This window comes from Astyanax mexicanus, chromosome 6 (assembly GCF_023375975.1).
Source record: "Astyanax mexicanus isolate ESR-SI-001 chromosome 6, AstMex3_surface, whole genome shotgun sequence".
Classification (NCBI taxonomy): domain Eukaryota; kingdom Metazoa; phylum Chordata; class Actinopteri; order Characiformes; family Acestrorhamphidae; genus Astyanax; species Astyanax mexicanus.
In genome coordinates, this window is record NC_064413.1 from 34,469,029 (window position 1) to 34,493,881 (window position 24,853).

At 37.0% G+C, this 24,853-nt stretch overlaps 3 protein-coding genes across 4 annotated transcripts; 2 read left to right on the forward strand and 1 right to left on the reverse strand.

Annotated features, from left to right (window-relative positions):
• The first annotated feature begins 1,596 nt into the window (after positions 1 to 1,596).
• Positions 1,597 to 13,178, forward strand: lin28aa (lin-28 homolog Aa). Of its 2 annotated transcripts, none has more exons than XM_015605892.3 (4): positions 1,597 to 1,898; positions 2,860 to 3,035; positions 7,550 to 7,734; positions 10,757 to 13,178. In XM_015605892.3, the coding sequence occupies exons 1-4, from the start codon at positions 1,889 to 1,891 to the stop codon at positions 10,983 to 10,985; spliced, it is 600 nt and encodes a 199-aa protein (XP_015461378.2). In that variant the 5' UTR covers positions 1,597 to 1,888; the 3' UTR covers positions 10,986 to 13,178. The 2 variants fall into 2 exon arrangements, with proteins under 2 accessions (XP_015461378.2, XP_007249667.3); XM_007249605.4 differs by lacking the exon at positions 1,597 to 1,898 and adding an exon at positions 2,055 to 2,262.
• A 1,134-nt stretch (positions 13,179 to 14,312) lies between these two features.
• Positions 14,313 to 19,465, forward strand: mecr (mitochondrial trans-2-enoyl-CoA reductase). The gene is made up of 10 exons (XM_007249606.4): positions 14,313 to 14,593; positions 14,680 to 14,777; positions 16,166 to 16,297; positions 16,390 to 16,533; positions 16,698 to 16,800; positions 17,551 to 17,653; positions 17,809 to 17,882; positions 18,000 to 18,060; positions 18,163 to 18,235; positions 18,926 to 19,465. The coding sequence occupies exons 1-10, from the start codon at positions 14,448 to 14,450 to the stop codon at positions 19,087 to 19,089; spliced, it is 1,098 nt and encodes a 365-aa protein (XP_007249668.3). The 5' UTR covers positions 14,313 to 14,447; the 3' UTR covers positions 19,090 to 19,465.
• Positions 19,466 to 20,049: 584 nt separating this feature from the next.
• Positions 20,050 to 23,662, reverse strand: smpdl3b (sphingomyelin phosphodiesterase acid like 3B). The gene is made up of 8 exons (XM_007249607.4): positions 23,193 to 23,662; positions 22,703 to 22,916; positions 22,369 to 22,466; positions 22,127 to 22,270; positions 21,862 to 22,031; positions 21,538 to 21,718; positions 21,240 to 21,373; positions 20,050 to 20,800 (listed from the first exon to the last, which is right to left on the reverse strand). The coding sequence occupies exons 1-8, from the start codon at positions 23,260 to 23,262 to the stop codon at positions 20,438 to 20,440; spliced, it is 1,374 nt and encodes a 457-aa protein (XP_007249669.2). The 5' UTR covers positions 23,263 to 23,662; the 3' UTR covers positions 20,050 to 20,437.
• Positions 23,663 to 24,853: the final 1,191 nt, after the last annotated feature.

Below are 24,853 nucleotides of genomic sequence, written 5' to 3' on the forward strand. Positions count from 1 at the left end.
AAAATCACGGTCATTCAAAGTTGCTGAATAAGCGTAAATTAATTAAAATCTATTTAAAAATAAATTTAATCATTTTTAAAAAAGCATGAATATTCTGTTTATTATAGCAAAAACATAAAGAAAGTGGAGTTTATAAAATAGGCTAGACTGCTTGTCAAAAATAATCTAAAACGTAGAAATAAGACACAATCCACATCAAGAAACGACCAAGAATTACAGAAGCCACACGTCAATCCTATACATATAAATCGTGTCTAACAACTCAGAACCTTGGCATTGGACTCATCCTCTATCTATCTTTCTCTCTCTCTCTTTCTTGCTCTCTCAGACACACACCCTTTTTGTATTTGTGTGTGTGTGTGTGGTCGCCTGTGGGAAAGGGTACTAACACTCCCAGCAGAGGGCGGGATCTCATCCCATCCCATCCTACTAAAAATGTGGGAAACCTGTTTGAAAATCTCGTCGGACAACTATCTGCCTATGAAAAGCTGTGTTGGTTTTTTACCTTTACTGCAATAAACTGTCCAACGTTACTGAGCTTCAAACCAAAATTATTGCTTTTGCAAGACAGCAACATTTTCAGTGTATGAGTACACATTATACATTACTGTAAGATTATAGTTATTATTCACGTTGTATTATGGATGTGAAATGATTATAAATCATCCATTGTATTAGTTATTTTTTAGAACACTCGAATAGCCCTGTTGCAGTGAATTTGCAGTGTTCGGCAGCACTGCGCACTGCGACAGCCGCGGAATTACATGACTGATCACCTCCAAGTCATTGATCGGTTTCTGTTTCACTCAATCAATAATTTAACACCCCAGACTCGCAGTATTGCAGATTCGCATATTCACAATGTTTGCAGTAAGTCGTCAGGCGACTCAGATTCTTGAAACTAAAACAGGTTCAACTCAGCAGACACATTATTTTCTGTAGATTTGACAGTCTCGGACAATCCAGTTTGCATCTGCATATACAGAGAAAGATTTTCCTTAATCCGATAACATTGTTAATATATCACTTTGTTTTCACTGGGGCGGCATTTATATTGTTGGTGGTTGTTGCTGCACATCTTAACAGTCAGTAAAAGATGGTACAAGGTTTGTTTACTCAGTGAAGAAAATGTGATGGTGATGTTTTCTATATTAAAAGTCACGGGGGTTGTAGGAGAAGCTAAGCCATGTTAATGATGTGCTTATATTAAATCACACATACGCAAAAACGTAAATCCCAAACCCAAAACAATAAAGAAAATGTTGCTTAACTTTTGCTAAGGTTCAGTGTAAAACGATTCTATACATAATTGTGGAGAACTTCTTTACGCAACTGCTAGATTTATTTGGTGAGAAACATAATGATACAGTTTTATGAATTTACACACATCTGACAAACACAGTAACATGTAAAAAACGTGAAACTTATTATTGTTCTTTTTTTCTGTCCATGTGTTGTGCTCATTTGAATGCTAGATAAATAGCATTATCAGCATTATCAATACTCAGTGGTGGTGTTGGGGACGGGGGCCCACATGTGATTGGAGAGAGAGAGAGAGAGAGAGAGAGAGAGAGAGAGAGAGAGAGAGAGAGAGAGAGAGCGAGAGAAAGAGGCCATTCCCTGCGGAATGTGCTGTTTATCAGGAGCACAGAGGAAAGGGCCAATCACGTGGACTTGACCTGAAACATACATGGGGGGTCGGAGATGCGGAGCGACCACTCAGAGTGACCACAGACCCTCAGACCCACAGATCCACAGCCCCTCACAGGAATCACCTGGAGAACAGAGCGCCGCGGGTTTTACGAGGCAGACCCAGAGCCTGCTGTAGTGTGAAGATCACACAGGGAGAAGGAGTTACACCTCCAGGTTAAAGCCGAGAAGTGGCAGCATGGCAGAGGGTGAGTAAGCTTGCCTGCCTGCCTGAAAGTGTATATGTGTGTGGTGGCTGGGGGGTGGGTGGTATGGGGGTTTCACAGAGGTAGCCTTTCTCAAGGTGTTGGTCCGCGGGACAGGATGGCTGGGGGTTGGGTTTCCCAGCACTGTGGCAGGTTTTAGGGTTTCTTCTCCAAATCTTTCCCTCTGACCCTCCCACTTTTTTACTAGTGGGGTCGAACGGCGTCGGGCCTTCCTTTGTTTTCACCAAGATTGGGTTTGAGTGTGAGTGTGTAGAGGGGCCACGTTGGTTAAGAGAGAGGATAAACGCACAACTGCAGACTTTCTTTTGACTGAAGATGGGATCTATTTCGCACCAGGACTTTCACGGTGAGGGGATGAATAAATATCATGTTTGTGAAGCAGGGAAATGTGATCAGATTTGATAATTTAAAAAAGAAAGGAAAAAAAAAACAGTTTATGCATGTGGAACCATTTTTTTTCTGTAAAAGAGGAACAGCGTGCAGCTGACCGGCCTATAGCATCTGTAAATGAACTGAAGAGTAAATTTCCAAGACGTTAAATGTGTTAAGTTAGTTAACTTAGTTTAAATCTAAATGAATAGACTCTTACTTTTTCCCTGTTTAATTTCAAAACTCGAATATTTGATTGATGATTAAGAATGAAAAAAACATACACACATAAGTACACACAAAAAATAAACAACAGAAGAAAGGAGGCACCGACTACTTTGTAGGGTTAAATGGTGCACAGGTGTGCTATTCATTAAATGTATAAAAAAAATCCAAAATTATTAATTTTAAACATACAATTTCCTACTGGTCTCCGACCTTTGGTCGCTTGGCTAATTTTTCGCCTCTTGTAATGAAATTTTAAATTCACAGTCTCCTTCATTGGGATCGTAATGGATTTATGTGCTCATTTTGCCATGTAGACTCTTGTTAATGGCTCCCGTCTGTTTTGCAGGAGGCTGCGGAAAAACTGAGGAAGAAGAGGGACCGAGTACTGAGGAAGACTCGCAGTCCTACCACGGCGTCGGCGTCTGCAAGTGGTTTAATGTACGGATGGGGTTTGGGTTCCTGTCCATGAACAGCCGGGAGGGCGAGCCTCTAGAGGGTCCAGTCGATGTGTTTGTCCATCAGGTGCGTTTCCCTCCAAAAAAAAAAAAAAAAAAATCAACCTCATCTTTCATCTCAACACCTCATTTTTTCTACATTTTTACAAGGACAAAAACAAAGTACACGATGAAATGCCCAAAATTGTGTATAAAAGTATTTTAGATGTGACTTTATTTTTGAGCAAAAAAAGGAAATAAATAAGCAAATAAAAAATAGCTGATATTAAATCAGCAAAGCTTAATAGTGTAATAGTGATTGTACTGCCAGTTCCTAAAGCCAGTGAAACCAAGTTGTCCTGAAATGACCCATGGTAATGGTGGGTGGTTACCTTTTCTTTCTCATTTCCCACATGAGTGTGAGACTCCACAGTCTTCAACTTGAAAAACACAATGGCTTGGTTTCGCATATAGTGTACCTTTTCATCCTGTCCTCAACACTCCAGGTTCCTGCTATAAAGTCATTGAGGACTATCTGTGGTCTTCACAGGGCCCTTCCCCCTGCCCCTCAAGCTACAATATGCTAATTGCCAAAAGCCTTGCTTGGAGACAGTGGTTTTATTTCTCCTAAATCCTCTGAGATCCCCTGCTGTGAAGTCATTTTTCTGCCCTGACTGTTAGCACCATTAATTATGCCAGCTAAATTGAGCATTTTTTTGTAAATATATTCGTAAATATATTCTACCTGCTCAGCATATGTCTGTTTTTAAAATATGTATCTTATTTTACCATGCCTTGTACATTTTTAGTACAAGCTCAATTAACCAGACATCATCTGTTTATTTTAAACCTGGCAAAATATGTACAATAAGTACATAAACATGTAGTTGTGGAGCGTATATATATATATTTTAAATAAAAATAAACATTTTCCCTGGAAGTCTATTTAACTATTTAAAAAATATATATGCAGTTGACCCCTTTCGACAACTATATACTGTATTAGAGAAATCATTTATTATATTTTATGTGTCATAAGTGAAGTTTTTTTGGAAGTCAGAAAAAGGGATAGCTTAATTCTCCCAAAAGGGACAATGGTTGATAGTTATTCATTGAAAGAGCTCGGTTGTTACATATTTACAGTTGGAAAATAAGTATTGTAGAATATGTTGAATACTCAAGTTAATTTACTCTTGTTTTACACCAAATGCCACAAATTCCAGCAAAGACACCTGAAGTACAATAACTATGTAATCAGTTGCTTCCTGCCACTGACTGGCAGCCAGTCATTTTGGTGCCAAGGGCAATGCTCCAGTCATCATCAAGAGAAGGGTGGTCCACATGCTGGACCCACAGGAGCCGTAGTAATGGGCCTCAGCCCTAAATTAGGAGCTGCATGTCAGAGAACATTAACTGCTGGGGTCCGCTGGCCTTTGTGCAGGCGGACAAAGACAGACGCATCCCAATAAAGCTCTCCCTTCGGCCGTGACCAACCCCCGCTTTATCTGAGGAGCCATCCCTCCCATTGTCCTCTAAGCCTCTCATCTTCTGATGTCTTCCTCCACTTCCCCTCCTGTTTTTTTAAAGTGCCTGTTTGTGTAAACTCCACACTGAAAGTAGAATTAGACACATATGTCACTCTTAAAAAAGTGTTTCCAAATTTGTTGTATTGTCTATTTCCTCTGAACCTTTTCAAGTGGAATGTCACACTGAACACACAAAGCTTACAAAGTTACAAAATATTGACTCAACACTCTTACACACATTCTAAGACACTTTGGAATGTGCTGATTACAACTTAACAAACAAGCTCATTTGAAGGAGTAGGGTAAATCTGAGAAAAATATATACTAAGTTTAAAATGTATGTTTTTTAACTACACCGTTAAACCAAAAATAATGTTTTCATAATGGTGGCTGTTAAAACGATTCATATTGGATGAATAGTCATAGAAACACTCCAACAATGCTTAAAGTTTGAAAAGATCCTTCGCAACCATTTTCTTAATAACAAAAAATATTTATTACAGAACCATCCACTGAAATGTTTTTTAGAGAACCAAGTACATCCTTCCTTGATTATTCCACACAACCATTTTCATTTTTATTTTTGAAAGTGTTACATTTTGGAGAACTTTAAATAATGCAAAATATATATAAAGCCAATCTGAAACTTAAAGTTTGGTTTGAGAGTAGTGAGAATTTGTGACTTGTGCAGAGGCAATCAGTTATTTTCTAATGTCCAGGAACTTTATAATACTCTTTGATTATAAATATCTTAAATATTTGTAAATATCTGTTAAATAATTGTTTAACTTTCAGTGCTGTGGCAGGGTATGTTTTGTAACATACGCATAAAATAGTAATAAAGTAAAATAGTAACTCTGCTGTTCCTAATGCTGTCTTAAAATGTGTGTGTCTGTGTAATATGAAGAAACTTGTTTACCCTTCATATTTAATTTAGAGGGACTTTTGTGGGTGACAATTTTTGGAACCCTTTGGAATTTGTATATTGTATACACTGAAATATGTATATTTGGACATATCTTGATGCTTCCTTGTCGATGCTTTTAAAAAAAGGGTTCACCTGATCATTTTCCACAACAACATTTTACCCGGAGCTTTTTTAGGACTTAAGAAAGTAATGTTACTCATGACTTGTGACAACAGAGAGAAGTGGATTTGAGGGGTTGAGGGGGTGGGGTCACATGCGTTAGGGGAAATGGGTTAACGGTCACTGTGACTGACACACAATGGATGCTCTTGAAAAGGGGACACTGCAAGTGACGAAATACAGTTGTAAAAATTCACTGCCCTTCCCCAACTTGCTTGAGGCGGCCTTTTAGTCATCAAAGTCAATCCGACTTGTTTTTGTCTGCCATGCTCTTCTTGATTGGGCAACATAGGCCAGTCTCGGTTCTTACAGTCTTAGTGCTGATCAGGAGGTATCTGTTGGGTGGGTGTGATCTTATATATTTGTGAACACAAATGCATTAAAAAATAAGCCTTTGATATTTGAAAAGCGAACGTTTAAATCCAATGGCTAAAAAGATTATGTCCTTTACTTTAGTTGTAAGCTGTGTTGTTCACAGACAAGGAGGGAGTTCTTTATTCAGTTGAAGTGTTGACCTGACCCATGGCACACAGGGGCTATAAAACGTCTCAATATCCTGAGCTCCTATTGCGTTACCATTGCTCTTGACACACTTCTAAAGCTGGCTGAGTAATATATATATTTTTTGTTTTTCAAATATATTTTGACTAAAATTGTTCTTCATTAGAAAACTTCATGACAACCACATCATTTATTTACATATAGGGATGTGGAATTAACTGAAAATTAAACTAAACTGACTTTCAGAACTTTAAATGAACACAATCTTGCTCATGTCTTTTATATATTTTTTCATCAGTTTATACCTCACTACTGTGAGTGTTTATGTCCCGTTCTCTTGAAAACATACTACAACTTGTGTAGCTACATGACCCTGCCCTATTCATTCTGCGACATTGAAGCATCATGCAGGAGAACTTAAACCCTGAGCCAACTGAGCAACACAGCAGCTTGTCATATATAATTGTTTATTAATTGTAAGCAATATAAACTGTTTAACTCTTAAAATTACCCAGCTACTATGTAAAAAAACAGCTGTGATCAAAAACCTAAATTTGTTGTCCTGCCGTATGTAAAATCATGGGGTGTGGTGCATGTATCTTAGTTCATCTCAACATCTCTGTATGCTTTCATGCCGAACAACCATTTAAGGAATGTCCCTGGACCCCCACCCCAAGCAGGCCATCCCACCGTAGTGGTCAGTGTGTCAGTGAGTTAGGAATTAAGGGATCGGTGTGTGGTTTTGGGGGAGGGTATGTGCTTGTGTGAGAGAGAGATTGGAAGAGAGTAGTGCTGTATGGACTGCATACCTTAGTCTAATGGAAAACAGGATATAGGGTTTTAACATATTCATAGTCATATTCACTTTCTAACCAAGGCATCATGCTCTATCTGATAAATATTTGGATTCCACAAATCACACTACAGCTACTGTAAACACAGCATGGCAGCTTCTTTCAGTAAAACAATTAGAACACAATACCTAAAACTAAGAATATATTTTGCTTTTTAATTCTAAAGTCAACTTTAAAGATAATTTACACTTTAATAAAAGCTTAACTGTGGGTTTATTTCCATCTGACTCAGACAGCTTTGTATTTTTCTCTCTCCTTTCTCTCCTATGAGAAAATTACAGGCTAAATTACCTGTTCAAATTAAATTATTTTGTATAGTGCTTTTTAACAGCTGCTGTTGCTGCAATGGAGCAACAGGGACAAAAGAAAAGCTTCTCCAAAGCTGTAGGAGAAACCTTTGAGAGATCAAGACTTATAATAGAGGACCCATCCTCCTCTGACCACCTTGTTTCATCCAAAGCAATATTTGTCTTTTTATTAAGACAGTTTGAGGACTGCCTGAAAATTGAACATGTTAGTGATTTTTCCTTATGTGATCGTGTGGAACTAGAATAAAACTAGTCCTACACTAAATAGTATGCTTGAGGTCATTCTTTATATTAAATACTGATTGCTATTGTCCTTTTTCTCTCAGAGTAAGCTGCACATGGAGGGATTTCGGAGTCTGAAGGAAGGTGAGGCTGTGGAGTTTACCTTCAAGAAGTCCTCCAAAGGCCTGGAGTCTGTGCGGGTAACAGGACCTGGAGGGGTCCACTGTGTGGGCAGTGAGAAGAGACCCAAAGGCAAGAGCACCCAGAAACGACGATCTAAAGGAGACAGGTGAGCAGAAATAACAGATAAATCCTAAACTATTCATTCATATTACTCTAATATTCATAAACATTTACAAATATAGTATACTGACCTTGAATGACTACAAGTCTATATTATATAGTTGCTCTCTATATTTATTTATGGGTTTCATTCTGGCTATAATTAGGATTTCATCCTCATGCACCCTTCTAAATATAAATGTGTGTATATATTATTTTATTACAATACGAGAGAAGACCCCAGGCTCTTTCTTAATCTTATATGCTCTGTGGTTTGGTCACCTCTGTGCCCCCACTCACCCCCCACCTCTGGTCATGGTTAGGGTCGCATGGGCTGGCTTGACATGTGACCTGGATCAATAACTGTTTAAAATTGCTGGCCACTAGTGCATTTATACTCAATAGATATGCTCTAAAGTCCATCCCCCATCTCTGCGGCTGGCCTTTAGAGATTAGAACAGGGAATATCCTACAGCTATATGTGTGTGTTTGTTTACAGTGGTTAATCTATACAACCCACATGGTTAAAGAATTTGCTCTATAGTATACAGACGTAGCAATCTGATACACATATTAGTTTTGCTTAATTCTATTCTAACTGCTGCAGTGTGCTTTTGGGTTGGTTTAATGGGCAGGAATTAAGCCTATTTGTACATTATATTTTCCCTTGTATGGACAATCTCTCTTTTAAATGCTGTGTAGTTCAAGGCTGGACTTAGCTCTTGTCTGGGATACTGCCCCATACACTGAAAAAATGTTTTTAGCCTGTGCAACAACAATACAAAAAAAAAAACATTTCCCCAAATGTTTTCTTGCTGACTAAACTTAAAAAGTATTGTTGCTTAAGGCATTTATTAAGGCTTTTAATTAACCTGATAAAATGTTTGTTAGAGTATGGTTTAGAGTATGTGGTGGGTGCTGTTGTGGACATCTCACACTTGTCAATACTGATAGATTCTAGAGGTGTATCATGTGGCCTGCTGGTCAGTCAGTTTTGTTTAGACTGAAGGACAAAGTGTTGACAGAGTTTGAAGAATCGTTACAGCCTCAAAGAGTCCCAGGAGGCCAGAGTTCGATACAACTGCCCTGGTCTTGCTGCCCCTTTTAAGAAGTGCCGCAGCTGGCTAACGTGATTATTCATTCTTTTCAATGGTCAAATACTACATTTTACTTTGCAATTTTGTTAAAACTGAATTCTCTGACCATAGCTGACCCTTTTGTTATGGTTCTGGATTATGTGTATAATCTAGTAAATAGGGCTGGACTATATGGCCAAAATGTATATCATGATATAATATTCTTTAGAATTATATCACAATATTTAAAGACATTTCCACAATACAACATTTATTACAATTAAACTTAAATCCAATTGCACTTCCTCCAATTAAAGAGGATTATTTACACTCTATACACAGTTCACTCAGTGCTCTTTAAACCGTGAATTATATACCCTCCAGTAAGTTTATATAAATAATATTAAGAAAAAATCTAAATGGCAACTGCAGGAAATTAACGATTACAAATGTTAGCAAAATATGAATCTATTGAGACTTCTTTTTCTCTCTCTTCTTTCTCTCTCTCTTTCTTTCTTTCTTTCTTTCTTTTCATTCATTCTTTCTGTGTCATGGGCTACTGTTCAGGCCGGATGTAGAGAGAAAAAAATACAGCAGCTCATTTAATTGATAACAGATGTAGGTGCCCAAGAGGGGTCAGGGGTCACTGTTGCCATGGAAACTGCATACGTTTAGGGTATGAAGGGGGGTTTGGGGTTGAAGGAGCAAGAGGTCATAGTGCATAGGTCAACACTGCAGCTTTTCCTGACAAAGGGCTCCACAGCCTTTCTCCACGCGCTCACTGTGATTGAGCCACGCCCCAAGCTGCTGCGATAGTGGACACATGTGGACACCGCCCCAATTCAGCCCCTATAAACCACCAGCAGCATCATCACTGTCCGCCAGTGTCCCCACACGACCTCATCTGCATCAACATCAATGCCGCAGTGAAAGACTTGGCCCACCACCCATCTGTCATTCACATCCAGGTCGCTGTTTCAAAAGTAGCCCCCTTTAACGATCACAGAATGACTAGGAACTGCTGAAATTTGACAGTTTGTTTTTGGACAACTTGCTGTAGCTTATCCTGAAAACTTGTATGAAAGCTGTATTAGGAAACAGCCAAAAAAGATTTGTGGGTGTAGTGTAGAGGCAGGCAGTGATTCACTGACCATGCAATCACATCCCTCTACACCAAAACATGCTACACGCTAAACTCCTAATGCTACATTCTCCTAACTGTGTCACATTATGTAAACAGAGGTTTCTCTGCATTGAAAAACTAGCTAAATATCATAGATATAAGGTTATCTTTAAAAGTCTCTGTGCTAAAAATTACAATATGGTAATTCGGTGTTGGAGATAAAATGTGGGCTGAACTGCACTGAATTTCTCAACAGTTTTATTTTTGATTAAGATTTTCTCTAAATGTTGAGCAATATTTAGAATTAGGTGAGAATCCTCTATACATTATGTTAGATCATCTGATATTGTACTGTTGTTGTAATACAGAGTTTCTCAATTCTGGTCCTGGCACCTGCTATTTTTAGATGTTTTACTGCTTTAATACACCCACTGCAACTCAAAAAGGGCTGGTTTAGTGGTGTTCACTATTCAGATGTTTTAGGAGAAGGGAAAGCACTAAATGTGCAAATCAAGGTGGTACCTGGATTAAGAAACACTGTTGTGATACATACTTCTGAGCATATATACTGCTGTTTTGCTACATAGAGCAGAAAGTCTTGAAGTAAAATAATTTAGCAATTTTTACAAAATGTTATGCACCGTTGAAATATCTTCAAATTTTGATGTATGTTTACCGGATCCCCCCTAATTTGAAGGGCTTTTCCCAGTTTTAGTTTAGGTTGCAGATTTCCCTCTTGTGGATTCAAGTTGATAATGCAGAGTGCATTTTCTTTATATGCATGAACTGTGTCTTATCTGAGATTCACAGGTATTGTCTGTTATTTTTAGGTGCTATAATTGTGGAGGTTTGGACCACCACGCAAAGGAGTGCAAATTGCCTCCTCAGCCGAAAAAGTGCCATTTCTGCCAGAGTGTCGCGCACATGGTTGCCAACTGCCCAATCAAAGCACAGCAGCAGCAGCAGTCCTCGTCAGGCTCTCAGGGAAAGCCTTCATCTCTGAAGGGAGAGGAAGAGGAGCAGAGCCATCTCACTGCACCTACCGAAGCCGCAGAATGAGACAGTAGTGCACACAAAGGAGGGTGGGATACCGCCGACAAGCCAATCATACCATTATACTGAAAAGATGAATATATGTTCCTATCAATGCTGCTTTTGGAACTACCTCAGGTATATAAAAGAGAAACAGAAGAAGAATGTATCGGGTTTTTTTTTTGGTTTAACGGTGTAACACTCAGGAATTCATTTGCTTTGTTCTCAGGAATTTTGACAACATATTTATTGCATTTTTTTTTACAAATGTCAGATTATTCAAAAGCCAGTTTCATTTACTGATTTTATGTGATGTAGTTTTCTACATGCAGTCATTGTGTTATTGGTAAAAAAGAAGCAAATTCCTGATTGTTACATCTCAGTGTCCGACAAGAGCAGAGGCTGTGGAGACACTCCTTTGTGAAGAATGTTCCTCTGTGTTTTTCAGGGAGTTTTGGGGTAAAAGGTTTTTAGAATATAGTTGGGGTGGGGGGTTTGCAATCGACTGAGCTGATCACCTGGGGCCAAATGAATGTTAAGCCATGGTACTGGCTCTGCCAACCAATGGTTATTGTGTAATTTTTCAATATTAACTTATAGATTTGGTTTCCTTTATTCATTGGACAATAGCTGTGTGATTACTTGGAAAGAATGACACAATGTTAAAGATTAATCATGTTCAAGTTTACTTTTCAGAATACAATTTGCATTAAAAACGTCTGACTCTGCATTAACTGTTACGTAACTGCAGCTGTGCATGTGTTCATTTGTGCCATAGCCTTATTGCCTTTTTTTTCTTTTGACAGTTTACTTGTCCTTTATTTTATAGAGAAATTGTGTATTGAGTTGATGAAGTTCATTTATAAATCAATGATTAGACATTGCCTCCAGTTGCCAGTCTTCTTTAAGAATGGGAGGTGCACACAGACCTAAAGAACTTCGTAGCCTTTTACTCCCATTTTACAGGAGAAGCTGGCAAACTTTACACAGTTTATATATACTGTATATGTAGACCTAGTATAAAAATCACTAGTATTTATTTATAGCCATTCACCTCATATACCTCATCTTTTTACATTTAACTTTTGTCAAAGAAGTCTCAGGTTGAAGAAGAACAAAGAGCAGAGTTTATTGTTGTTGTACATCAGTAGTTGTAGAGTGCCACTGGCCTGCACATTTTGCAGTTTTCTCTCTTCCTAACTAACAAACTAACAAGCCCTTCCTGAGTTGAACTGGGTATGTTAGGGCTGTGAAAGGACTGCGGTACTCCTGGGCCAAGATTTACAACCACTGATGTAGGCAATCCTCATCACACACCAATGTGATTTTGTTCTTACTTTACTATATTATTATGTATACTTTATCTAATATGATACCATTTATAAAAATCACTAGTATTTATTTATATCCATTACTATAGTTTCCTCACAAACATCATCCTATTTACATTCTCTTTATTATATACCTCACTTTCATAACATCTATTTATGATTTGATAATCAAGTGCTACTTGTTGTAGGATGTGTATTTAAATTACAGTTTTTTATGTTTTTTCTATGCACACTGCTGTTACTCTGGGTAAAAATGCATTAGAAATGTTATCTATGCTTAATCAATGCAAGGTTAATTCTGCACTAATCATGCTGCAGATTAATTTTGTCTGTGTTATGATTGTCTTCTACACTTCGTTTTTCTGTTTCTGTTTGTTGTTTTTTCAAGAACAGTATATGAAAGTTTTATTATGTAACCAATATAGCAGGGAGGGTTTCTGTCATGAATCTCAGGGAACGATTCAGATGATCATGTTGGTTCGATTTCTTTCAGGGAACATTTTGTGATATATGCTGAGAATAAGAAGTTCAATGTCACATTAGTAATTTAGAATAAAATAAGCATGAACCTTTTTTTCTACAATGGTTTTGTTATTTTGTGAACTCAATGTTTATACTCCTTAGGACTTTTTCAAAGAGTAATTATATTTGAGAATGTGGTAAGCCGACTGAATAATCAAAAACGCATTTGCAAACAAATACAGAACAATTTTTATTTTATTTTTTAAAGATTTGTGTATGTAATTGTCATTAAAAAATGTATATCCATTTTCATGCATGTAATGGCCTGAGAAAAAAAACATGAACTATATGTATTTGCACATAAGTTTGGTCATTTTGAACAGATCTTTTTCTTTTGAATAAAAGTTTGCCATACACATGATACATATTACTGGCTCCCAGCAATATTATTCTGTGTGTTTATCACTGTCATTTTCCCCTCACTTACGATATAATAATCCTCTTTTTCATGGTTCAAGTATTTGTTTTAGTTTAATTATGGAACTCACTGGTAGTTTCACTTACCAAAATGTTTTTCTACCAAATTATGTTCTTTCATCCTTGGCCATTCAAAGGACTTGGAATCTTTTCTATGGAAGTGTGGGGACTGTGTATGAAAACACAAAACATTTTAAAAAGTTAATAGCTATAAACATTTTCCAAGAAAAACAAACAAAATTGCAGCATTATAAAAGTAAATTAGCAAACTTTTTGTTTTACATTCATTGTCCTCTATACCTTATCGTTTCAACACTATACAGAGATTATACAGGAAAGTGAACAATAACGCGAACCGCTGTACATTACTGACACTCAGTGGTTAAATCATGTAACATTACAGCATGGTGAATATCCTCTATTTCCTGGAATTGCTTTTAGGAAGCAAAATCCCAATACGAACAGGTGTTAAACAACCTGTAGGCCTTCAGCAACCTAGCTGCGAATATCAAACCAACTTCAGCCGTGGAATAAGAGTTTGTAAATATAGAGCCAAACGAATTTGGAGCTGCGAATATCAAACAAACTTCAGTCTCGTCTGTTTATAGGTTAACTTAAGGTATGTCTTCAGAAGTGGGCAGGTGCTGCGCAACAAATAATTATTATGTTCCAATTTCTCTGTGACGGGGAGCTGAAATTAGTTTTAAAAATACCAAAAATGAAATCAGGTGTTCTTATTTTTTTGAGCGGTAGTTTATGTTTTATCTTTCATAGATTTAAAAACATGCAGTTGACTGCAATAAAAAGCTATGTAGTAATAAACAGTTTTGATACACAAGAAAACAAAATGCTTATAATAGCAGATCTTACAAACAGACATATAAACTTAGTTATACGTATTTATATTTACCAAACTCCTAGTCTTCACATGTAGAAACCTAAATAATAAAAAAAAAAAACTGCGGAAAAACGGTACTGGTGTCGCACCTTTAGTTTTTTTTTCTTGCTCGTTTTGCAGACTTGATTTGACTGCACGTCTCTTCGTAGAAATACGACGTCTTTAGGTCGCGTTTACGAGAAACACTACGGTAATACGCGGCTGCGCATATGGCAGCCTGGTAGACAGTGTTGTGTTCTGAGTGGATACATGTAGTTTTACATAGACTGTACAGAATAAAGCTTAAGAAATGACACAGATATAACCGTCTTAAGCCTTAAGATGGCCGTTCCCCGCTCTGCGCTAGTACTGTCCCGGGCCCTGGCCTTGCAGAGAGCCGCCTCTTCTGCCCGTAGCCTGTCCGGGTCAGTCAGAAACAGCCCCGCGCTTCTATACAGAACACACGGAGAGCCTGTACAGGTCGTTAAGTAAGCGCTTTATTAATACATCCACTTTATCAGCACTGGATTACCTTCAAACACCTCTGGTGATGATGGTTTTTGTGGTTGAACAGGTTGGAGACTCTGGAGCTCCCTGCACTGGGAGCGGAAAGTGTTCTGGTGAAAATGCTCGCAGCTCCCATCAACCCCTCGGATATAAACATGATTCAAGGCAAGAGGTTTGAGTTCAGAGAGAATCATGTGTAATTACATTCACTCTATAAATGTAAGGTTTATAAATAGTTCTGAGCACTGACAACTCCAAAAATCCCCTTTATTGGGAACATAATTTGGTAGAACAACATTTTGGAACCTGAACAAAGGTTTTGGTAAGTGAAACTACCAGTGATTTCCATAATTAAACTAAAACAAATACTTGAACCATGAAAAAGTGGATTATTATATCGTAAGTGAGGGGATATTTTTCAAAGAGTAATTATATTTGATATAATGAGCAATATTATTCTGTGTGTTTATCACTGTCATTTTCCCCTCTCTTACGTAAACTTAACATTTTTAGTTCTTTGCCAGGTTGCATATATTACCTCTGATGGAAAACTCATATAGTTCTTTAACTATGGTTCTCAAAGAGAAGAAAATATTTACTTTTTTATTAGGGAATCAGTGCTTGGAATGGTTGCATGAAGTAGGGGTAGGTGATATGGCTGTAAAATAATATGCCGGTAAAAGTATTTTAGGGTTTTTTAAGCAATAAGAAAATTCTTGCAAATATAAAAACATGAAACTTAATTTCAAGAATATACTACTCTAGCATAATAAACAGTAAAATTTTGTTTAGTATAAACATAAGAGTTTCATACATGTAGTAGAAGCTAAATGTAGCTAAATCTATAAAGTCTTGTCTTTTTTTTTATAAAATTATAATACTGACAAAACAAAATAAACAGTCTACAAATAAAACAATAAAAACAAAAATCTACCACAAAATTAAATAGTGTATTTAGTACATGAACATGAACTGTTAATTACAATTAATATAATTGTAATAGAAAATAAATACAAATTAGACTGTTCAATAGAGATATCACAATATGGGTTTTTTATTATGTTAAAAAGTTTTCCAATATTATAGCGTACTATATGTTATTATACCCCCTAGCATGTAGTTTTCTTTGCTATCTGCTTTTTTGATTTTCTTTAATCTGCTTCTTTTGTGGCTCTACTGTAGTCAGGTCTGCGCACATATTCAGTGATATCACAATCTAGATCAAGGTACACTATATTATTTAATATTTTGCAGACACAAACCAAATGTGTTTTTCTTCTTTGTCATTTGAAATTTTGTTTTTGACTAATTAATTTAATAATATAGTTTACACATATGATATAAGACCATCTTGTTGTAGCAATTTAGTTTCTCTCTTTGCTACAAACAGCAACCACAACATGCAGATATTTTTAGTTTACGAAGCTGCTAAGACTAGAAAGGACAGTTGGATTAGAAAAGATAGATCCCTGACCTTGCTTTCAACATGTCTATTAGCCATTGATTGCTCTCTTCAAATCATTCTTATTTACACTGTTTGCCCATATCAACAGGCACCTATGCAATTCTTCCTGACCTTCCAGCTGTGGGTGGCAATGAAGGAGTGGGCCAGGTTGTAGAAGTGGGCAGCAATGTAAAAACAGTAAAAGTGGGGGACTGGGTGATTCCTAAGGATGCTGGTCTAGGTGAGTTTCTGTGCTTTATTGTAGGTACATAAACTGTATGTTCAGTAAAGTGAAGTGATTTCATAAACATTCATTATAAATGTTGTTCATAGGCACATGGCGGACAGAGGCAGTTTTGAATGCTGTTGATTTGGTGACGCTGCCCTGTGATATCTCTGTCCTTTCAGCAGCCACTTTGGGAGTCAACCCTTGCACTGCATTGCGAATGCTCTCTGACTTTGAGCATCTAAAACCAGGTTATTCCAGCTTTTCTTTGGTGGAAAGCTCAGTACGCTGTTTGTCAACACTAAAAAAAGACTGAAAAAAATACAATATCTAGACCAAGAACCAGATTGACCTATTGTTAAAAATTGCTAATAAGATTCCTGTTTGACATATCTTTCGTCATCTTGGATTTTAGGAGACACTGTAATTCAAAATGCAGCTAACAGTGGAGTTGGAACGGCTGTAATACAGATAGCTGCAGCAAAGGGTCTTCATACAATTAATGTTGTCCGAGACAGGTAACATTATCCTTAATTTTGAACATTACTTTACTATTACAAGCCTTACTTTTGTTAAATCGGGTTGTAGAGTTGAGATAATTTTCTTTTCTGATTTGTATGGTAGCCGAGAAAGCCCAACGCAGTGCAAATGGAAAAGCGCTGCAAAAGCACAAAACACATCCATCAAAACTACAACACAGAAAAACGCGCTGCAAATACAAAAACGCTCTGCAAATACAACCACAACACAACGGAAGTGAGTCACAACACAACGGAATTTTCCCGGGGGACCTTAAAAGATGCTGTACCAGCTAAGCTGTCTTCAGTAGCGTCTCGGACTTCACTATGTGTACAAAGGACAATAAGTGGCAAACAAGGCGTTTTGTGAAGCAGAACTTTTAATAATATGCACACAACCGTGGTAATCACAGGTAATAAACATAACTTACTTTTCAGAAGCTTGTTTGCCACTTATTGTCCTTTGTATACAGCTGGTACAGCATCTTTTAAGGTCCCCCGGGAAAATTCCGTTGTGTTGTGACTCACTTCCGTTGTGTTGTGACTCGCTTCCGTTGTGTTGTGGTTGTATTTGCAGCGCGTTTTTCTATTTGCTGCGCCTGTGTTGTAATTTTGATGGATGTGTTTTGTGCTTTTGCAGCGCTTTTCAATTTGCACTGCGCTGGGCTTTCTCGGACACCGTAGATTTGTATTAATTAATGTGAAGTATAATATATGATGCCCAAATATTGATTTGTTATGTTCCTCTAGGCCAGATCTAGTACAGCTGACTGACAGACTTAAAGCGATGGGGGCCACTCATGTGATTAAGGAGGAGACCCTTAGAAGACCAGAAATGAAGGAACTTTTTAAGGCTGGTTTGCTAAAAGAAAAAAAAAAGGCTGCAGCATATTATAGTGTTCTTTAATACTGATATTTACACTTAAAGCAGCACTACAGTGGTTAAGAATATTGAAAAACTGGGCTGGACATGCAGCATTAATAATATTCAGTGTTTATCTTATGTAGCTTTGTCCCCGACCCAAGCTGGCTCTGAATGGAGTTGGAGGAAAAAGTGCCACAGAGCTGCTGCGTCATTTACAGTAAGTTCCTCGTTGGGGGATATATTGGGCCTCGCAATTTTTTTTAGAAGTAAACTTTTAAAAGAAATGTATTTTGCTTATTGATTTTGTACATATTTCCTCCTTAACCTTCTGCAGGAGTGAAGGCACAATGGTAACATATGGAGGGATGGCCAAGCAGCCAGTTACAGTGCCTGTGGTAAGTTTAAAAAAAATAAAATAAATTAATTAACTAAAATGTGTTTTTGGCATGTTTGTGTGCACTGTGCTCCTATGGCTAACTTCTGCTTTGTCCCCTCAGAGTGCGCTCATCTTTAAGGATGTGAAAGTACGAGGCTTTTGGGTCACTCAGTGGAAAAGGGACCACAAGCACAGTAAGTGTACAAACCAACAGTAATGCCACCTTCATGTCTCTACAATAATTTTCTATTTTATCAGCCTTATCATATCAGAGAACTTTATTGTTCTATTATTACAGACTGTAGTCCATCTGTTTCACTGTATACTTTAATATCTTCCTTCTCTTACCCTGTTCTTCAATGGTGAGGACCCCACAGGACCACCACAGAGCGTGTTATATGTGGGTGGTGTTTCGTTCCTCAGCTTTGCAGTGACACTAACGTAGTTGGTGTGTGGTGAGCTGGTAGAGTGGATCAGACACAGCAGTGCTGCCGGAGTTTTAAAACACTGTGTTCACTAATTATCCACTGTATTAGACAGCCCTACCCTGCTGATTCACCTTGCGGATGTAAAGACAGACACAGAAGCAAATCTGTTGCTGCACAGATCACACATTTGTGCTGGTCATCCTCTAGTCTAAGAACACTGTTAAAGGAGACTAACACAGTATGCAAAGAATTATAGGACTACAAAGTGTCCCTATGCTGTAAATGGAGTAAATAAATTAGACAGTGATTGTAGCATCAAGAAGGTGGTATAAATGGTATGACTGATGGGTGTGGTGTTTGTGAATAAACCTGGCCATCCTTTCTTTCAGTTTGTGCAAGGAAAACAAATATTTGTTATGTGTAATGTGCTAATTGTGTCTCTTCTGTTCCTCCTAGATGAAGAAGCTTTGCGCAGCATGCTGGATGAGCTTTGCAGCTTAATTCGCACTGGAAAATTATCTCCCCCATCCTGCACTGAAGTGAGCATAGAGGATTTTCACAAAGCTCTGGACAATGCAATGAAACCATACATTTCTACCAAACAGGTTTTGGTAATGTGATTCCGCTTAAAGTTGTGTTTAAAAGAATATATTATGATCTGTCACAACACTATCACTTCTGTATTCTTCAGGAAGTGTACAACTAAAATGTTTCTGACATCAAAGTCCAGTAAGTGTTATCAGTTTTACTAATAAGTCAATGAATAAGTTGCTCTTTGAACTTTCAGGGACTTCATTTACCAGCAGTGTGCATTGTCAAGTTAATAAACTGGGCAGAGACAGAAATACAAGTTGACTTATTTTTTATGGTAGCTATCCATAGATAAACATTTATGTACTGTCCATAAAGTTTATTGTAATTTTCAGTCAGTATGTCTTGGCTATTTAGTGTATTGCAATAATAAAGGCAGTCATGATAAAAGATTCCATCATAAAACTGTTAAAACACCATTAGTATGCTGATTCTTATAGTAGCACTGTACACTGACATTCCATTAGCATTGTGTCCAGTAACTTCTATGTCCCATGGAAGCTAAATAATTTTGCACTGAATTGCAGGATATAAGTGTAGGGGCTCCAGCAGTGAACATGTATGTTAATTGATCCCAGAGTCTCTTGTCCATTTGCATTGACATTGCTGGTCACAGTCATTACCACCCTTTACACTGTCCACTGTGGGTGGTAATGCATTTTCTGACATATTCCTGGCACACACTGTGGATCAAGAAATGTTAGATGCCAGCAAAGTTCCAGAACCACACTATAACCCTTGTCAAACTTCGGCGCCTTAGCATGAGCATGCTAGCTGGTGTTCAGCCTTACTACCTAGGAAAAACCTAACAACACAATTCCTGATCTGTGTACATACTGCTATCCCATGACATTTGATATGCCAGTGTGTAGTGCTAGAATGTTGTTAATTTGATTTTTAAAAAGGAATAAAAACATATCACTGGTTTGCAAAAACATATCTTTAGATGGTAATTTTACAAGAGAAGAAAAACAAAAATATCAATGGAGTTCAATGTAAAAAGTGATTTTATTCCAAGGCAGTTTTGAGTTTTTAGTCCATTTGTCTTGAAATGTTGACACAATATAACAAACAAATGCCAGATTCAAACCATAAATAATGCATTGGTGACATTAGGGATAAAAGGTGTTTGTACTGAAGATATGTATAAGTAATATGGTTTATGTTTTCAAAATTAAAAGGTTTTAAATCAATCTCATGCAGCAAAACAGAAAGCTCTTGTTCATATAACAGTCAAAGGATTTTACATGTATAACTAATGAAAACTAATGATTGGATGCTTTTGCTTTCACCTCCAAAGTAGGAGAAATTCCATGATTTGCAGGAATGAAAGAATGGAAGAAGGGTGTGTGTAACACAGACAGCACTTCAAAAGAATTAGTAGCTCGCCCACATGCCTAGAGTTGCTGCTAAAGCCACAGTTAGCAGTGCTGGGGCAGCAGAGGATGCTCCCTCCTTCACCACACAGAGCTCATAGGCATCAAAGTCCACCTCTCTCATAGCACACACATGGTCAACACGGCAGTCTGCACCACATGCTGTCCTGTCGTAGTTCACAGAGTTGAAGTCATAGTACTTCTGCAGGTAGCAGTTATCTCCTGCTATCTGTTCCAAAACGTGATGCATAGATGCTGGAGACGCATCTGGTACTCCGAAAGCCTCAGTCAAACGATACTCCTTCTCCCAGCGTGCTCGCGCAATGTTTGCATGTGTCAGGTTCAGGTAGTAGGTTATCATGTCCTAAATGATAATGAAGCAGACATTTTATTGTACATATTCAATAAGGAAATGTGACAGGGGGACATAACAGTAGAATATGAGGACTTTATGCTTTATCCTCTACAGTGAGTGTGTGTATTATACGTAGTCATGAAAATCTTTATATATTTAAACATATATTTCATTTTTTAATTTCAGCTATAATAAAAGAATAGTTATATAACTAAATACATACAACAGAAGAAATGTCTTAATACATTTTTGGAATGCATTTCATCAAAACAAAATCTTCTAATAAGTAAAAGATACTTAAATAAAGGTTACACCATATGCCCTAAAAGCTGGTATGATAAATACTGCATGCTCTCTCGAATGCTCAGTGTTTTCTTACATTATATTATTTCCCAAAACATAGTGTGTGAGATGTTTCAAGCTGAATGTTGTGCATTTTTGTTCATACCTTAACCAAAAGTGTTTTTTCATCGTACTCAAACACTCGAATGCCAGGGTTATTTGCTCCATCATCCACTCCAGGCAGTGTTGTTTTCCAAGGTGTAACTCCAGGAGTCAGGAACATGGCACTTATTGGAATTCCTGTGAAATAAATTGCTTTATTTTTTTTTAATAGAAAATCCAGGAATAAAAGTATAGCCCAGGTTCTCATTTTAGTATCACATTTCTGCATTAAAACAGTTTTTTAATTATTTTTACATTTTTTAATTATTGTTTTTTACTAGTCACTATTCATAGTGACACACCTGCTTTATCGTAGAACAGTCGAAAGCTGTCAGTGTGGTGATGACCAAAAAACTGGCCAATAATGATATCATGGTGCTTCTGAATTAGCTCCAAATAGTGTTTATTGAACTGCGGGCGAAACCACGGCTTGTGTCGCTTCTTCTCAAAAAATCCAGGGGGAACATGGCCAACGATGTATACCTAAATAAGAAAAATAAAACAATTATATGACAATAGCAGGAATGCATTTCTAATAATTACATTTCACATAAAAAATTTAAAAATCCATTTAAAAAAATATTCCACTCTTGAATTCCAATTCAACAAAACAAAAGATATGTAACCTTTTCCATGTTCTTTGCTGCTTCAGAAAGCACTTGGTCTGCCCATCTAAACTGGTCTGCTGGATCATTGATATTTTCTGTGATTTTGTTTTGGTCATAATACAGATTAGTGTTGAGAACCAAAACCCTGAGACCAGTCTGATTCAGAAGTTTCTCTGTGTAATATCCACCTGAAAACAGAACATTGAGGATAAAGTATATGTTTGAATGTCAAAAATGTTCTGTATTTGTTGCTGCCTAGTGAGGTGGCTAGGTGCGGTTTTACCTTTTTTAAATGTATCTCTGGATGCAGGATCCAGCCAGCTTTCCCACTGTTTTTGTATTTGTTCATAGATGCTGTTTTGCTCAGGTGGCAGCTGACTCTTTGGATGGTAGTCATGATTGCCCAGAGCTGAGTATACTTTGGTGGCTGTGGAGAAAACATACAAACAACTTAAGTTACCATATCCAAAGTGCTTAGTACCAGATTCAGTACATGTTTTTTCAATGCATTTGTGTGGCACGTACAAGGAAACAGCTCTTTTATGATTTGGGTTAGGTTTCCTATTATTCTCAGCACTGCTTCTTCTCCCAGGTCCTCATTAGGCACATGAGGTGTATCATCTCTGTGGAACATAAATGAAATAGTTCTAAATGCTGGATAAATACAACATTTAATTTTGTTATAAAATTAGATCTAAATAATTCAAATCAAATGGTTTATGTATAAAAGTATAGAATGTTTCCAATTTCTACATTCTTCCTCTTATCTAATGTGCTTGAACATTAGCTAGAGAACAAGAAAACAGGGCACTGTGTAGAATTTTACTTTTAAGATGATACCTGTAAAGACAGTGCTTACCCTGTCCAAATGATGAAGTCTGGATCAGGCAGGATATCCCTCATGGCATGCATTGATGAATTAATGAGATCCCACGGTGAATCACAGAGATAGTCTCCAAATTTCCCTGCATCAGGAGTAGGACGATTCCCACTTGAGTTACAAACTGATGCTGAGTTCCCATTTAAACTGTAGGTCGGGTCCCAGTGGAGGTCTGTGATGTGCCAAAAGCTCCCTAACATAACAAATATAAAGTAAATATTAAATGAAACACAAACACAAAAAGGTTAAATTACATTGTCAGTTGATTCCTTTTGTCTATTTTTTATTTCAGACGTAACCTGGGCATCTGTATGTTTCTTCAAATGGTACAATATTCATTTTGTTCTCTTTTTTACATTTACAAAGCTCCGCTTAGAGCTAAGATCCAGTTACATTTTTGTCCACTGAATATGAACTAGAACTGTCTCAGATAGTATGTGAAAAATTTCAGACAAACATCTTGACTCACCTGTCAGCACTTTGCCTTGCCCAGAGACGGTGAAAACACTGAGAAGGGTTACTTTCCAGATGAAGTCCATGTTGAGACTCGTTTAACTGTAGCTGTAACTGCCGGTCTTGGTATATGGAATAAGTGTTATCCAACTGGAAAGGCATGCAGTTGTCAGCTGATAGTAAAATGAAAGATAAGATAGGCCAACTGGAACCTCAGAACTCACCCATGCCAACATGTGTATCAGGATGATTTTTAACTAGTGAACTATAGATCAGTGTTTATAAACTGGAAAGTTTGATATATGATCTATTTATCACTGGTCAGGAATAACAGTAATTCCATTCATTTAACAGCCTAAACAAAAGTACAATGGGGACTTTGGCCGAGCTCTGGAAGTTGGACGCAATTAGCTGGTATGTGTTTCAGAAGGTTATTTTTGGATAGTGTTTCCGACCCTAATCTGAACACCAGTAGAAGCACTAGATAAAAAAGAATAGCAACTTAATTAAAATAAATGAATAAATTAATTAAGAAATCTAAATAAACTCCCTGTTATATCATAGAATCTGATAAACATCAACTTATGGTCCACAGTTCTATTCTCTGTTCCATGCTGCAGTTTTTAGTAATCTTATCTATATCAATTTTTTAAATATTACTGAAACACCTTAGATTGATAACTGCCATATTACAATTATAATCCTATTTTTACATATGTTTATGACTTTCTTTGTTCTTTGTCTTCATTAGATTACTACAGAACTTTGGGCCATGTTTAAAGCCATAATCAGAATCTTCAATATTACATAAATATTGTTTAATATTGTATAGTTATTGATGGCAAACATTGCTGTGTTAACACGTACCAAAAAAAACATGGTGATATATGTTTGACAGACCCTTTTAAAGCTTCCTTCCTTTAACTCATAAAGTTCTTAAGTGACATACATGTAAGTGTGCTGTATTAGTACTTAAGATAAAACTAAATTAGCTTAATTTTTTGCTTCTACAGCTTGGTTCTATTCTGTTCTATCCATGTTAACAGTTAAAATGCTTTAATGAAATGTTTTACATTTAATAGATCGGTCTATCAGTTTATAGAACAAAATGTTAAAATCAAGTTCTGAAACTGTTGCCCTCTATGGCACAGTGTTGCCCTCAGACAACAAACCCAATTTTGCTTATTACAAAATAATGTAGCCTATTTTTATGTATTTATTTTTAATATAATGTTACGAGGCATATCTATGTCCAATAAAATGAGACATACAAGTGGGTCATGAATAAAAATATGTATGTGCAAGAAATATAAAGTTAAAACAGATAATTGTATTTTATATATCCACAAGGACTTTTAAGCTTTTAAAATTATATATTTAAAAAAAACTGAATGAGCTGCTCACAGAATTTACCTGGAAACAATCAAGAAACTACTTAAAACTATTGAGTTTCTTTGATTTTATCATGTTCAAGAATATAATCAAGTGAAAGATGGGTAATCACAAGCCATCAAACCAAGCTGAACTGCTTGAATTTTTGCACCAGGAGTGGCAATAAAGTTATCCAAAAGCAGCGTGTAAGACTGTTGGAGGAGAACATGCCAAGAACATGTTTTCTTTGCATTATTTGAGGTCTGAAAGCTCTGCATCTTTTTTTTGTTACTTTTTTTTAATACT

What these genes read in the sequence shown, in the direction of transcription:
- lin28aa (XM_007249605.4), top strand. Translation starts at nt 2,232, where the DNA reads ATGGGATCTATTTCGCACCAGGACTTTCACG. An exon ending in TCGATGTGTTTGTCCATCAG is followed by an intron (nt 3,036 to 7,549) that starts GTGCGTTTCCCT and finishes TTTTTCTCTCAG; the next exon opens with AGTAAGCTGCACATGGAGGG. An exon ending in CGACGATCTAAAGGAGACAG is followed by an intron (nt 7,735 to 10,756) that starts GTGAGCAGAAAT and finishes TGTTATTTTTAG; the next exon opens with GTGCTATAATTGTGGAGGTT.
- mecr (XM_007249606.4), top strand. Translation starts at nt 14,448, where the DNA reads ATGGCCGTTCCCCGCTCTGCGCTAGTACTGTCCCGGGCCCTGGCCTTG. An exon ending in GAGCCTGTACAGGTCGTTAA is followed by an intron (nt 14,594 to 14,679) that starts GTAAGCGCTTTA and finishes GTGGTTGAACAG; the next exon opens with GTTGGAGACTCTGGAGCTCC. An exon ending in GAGCTGCTGCGTCATTTACA is followed by an intron (nt 17,883 to 17,999) that starts GTAAGTTCCTCG and finishes AACCTTCTGCAG; the next exon opens with GAGTGAAGGCACAATGGTAA.
- smpdl3b (XM_007249607.4), bottom strand. Translation starts at nt 23,262, where the DNA reads ATGGACTTCATCTGGAAAGTAACCCTTCTCAGTGTTTTCACCGTCTCT. An exon ending in CATAAAAGAGCTGTTTCCTT is followed by an intron (nt 22,271 to 22,368) that starts GTACGTGCCACA and finishes TTTTCTCCACAG; the next exon opens with CCACCAAAGTATACTCAGCT. An exon ending in ACTGTTCTACGATAAAGCAG is followed by an intron (nt 21,374 to 21,537) that starts GTGTGTCACTAT and finishes TTTATTTCACAG; the next exon opens with GAATTCCAATAAGTGCCATG.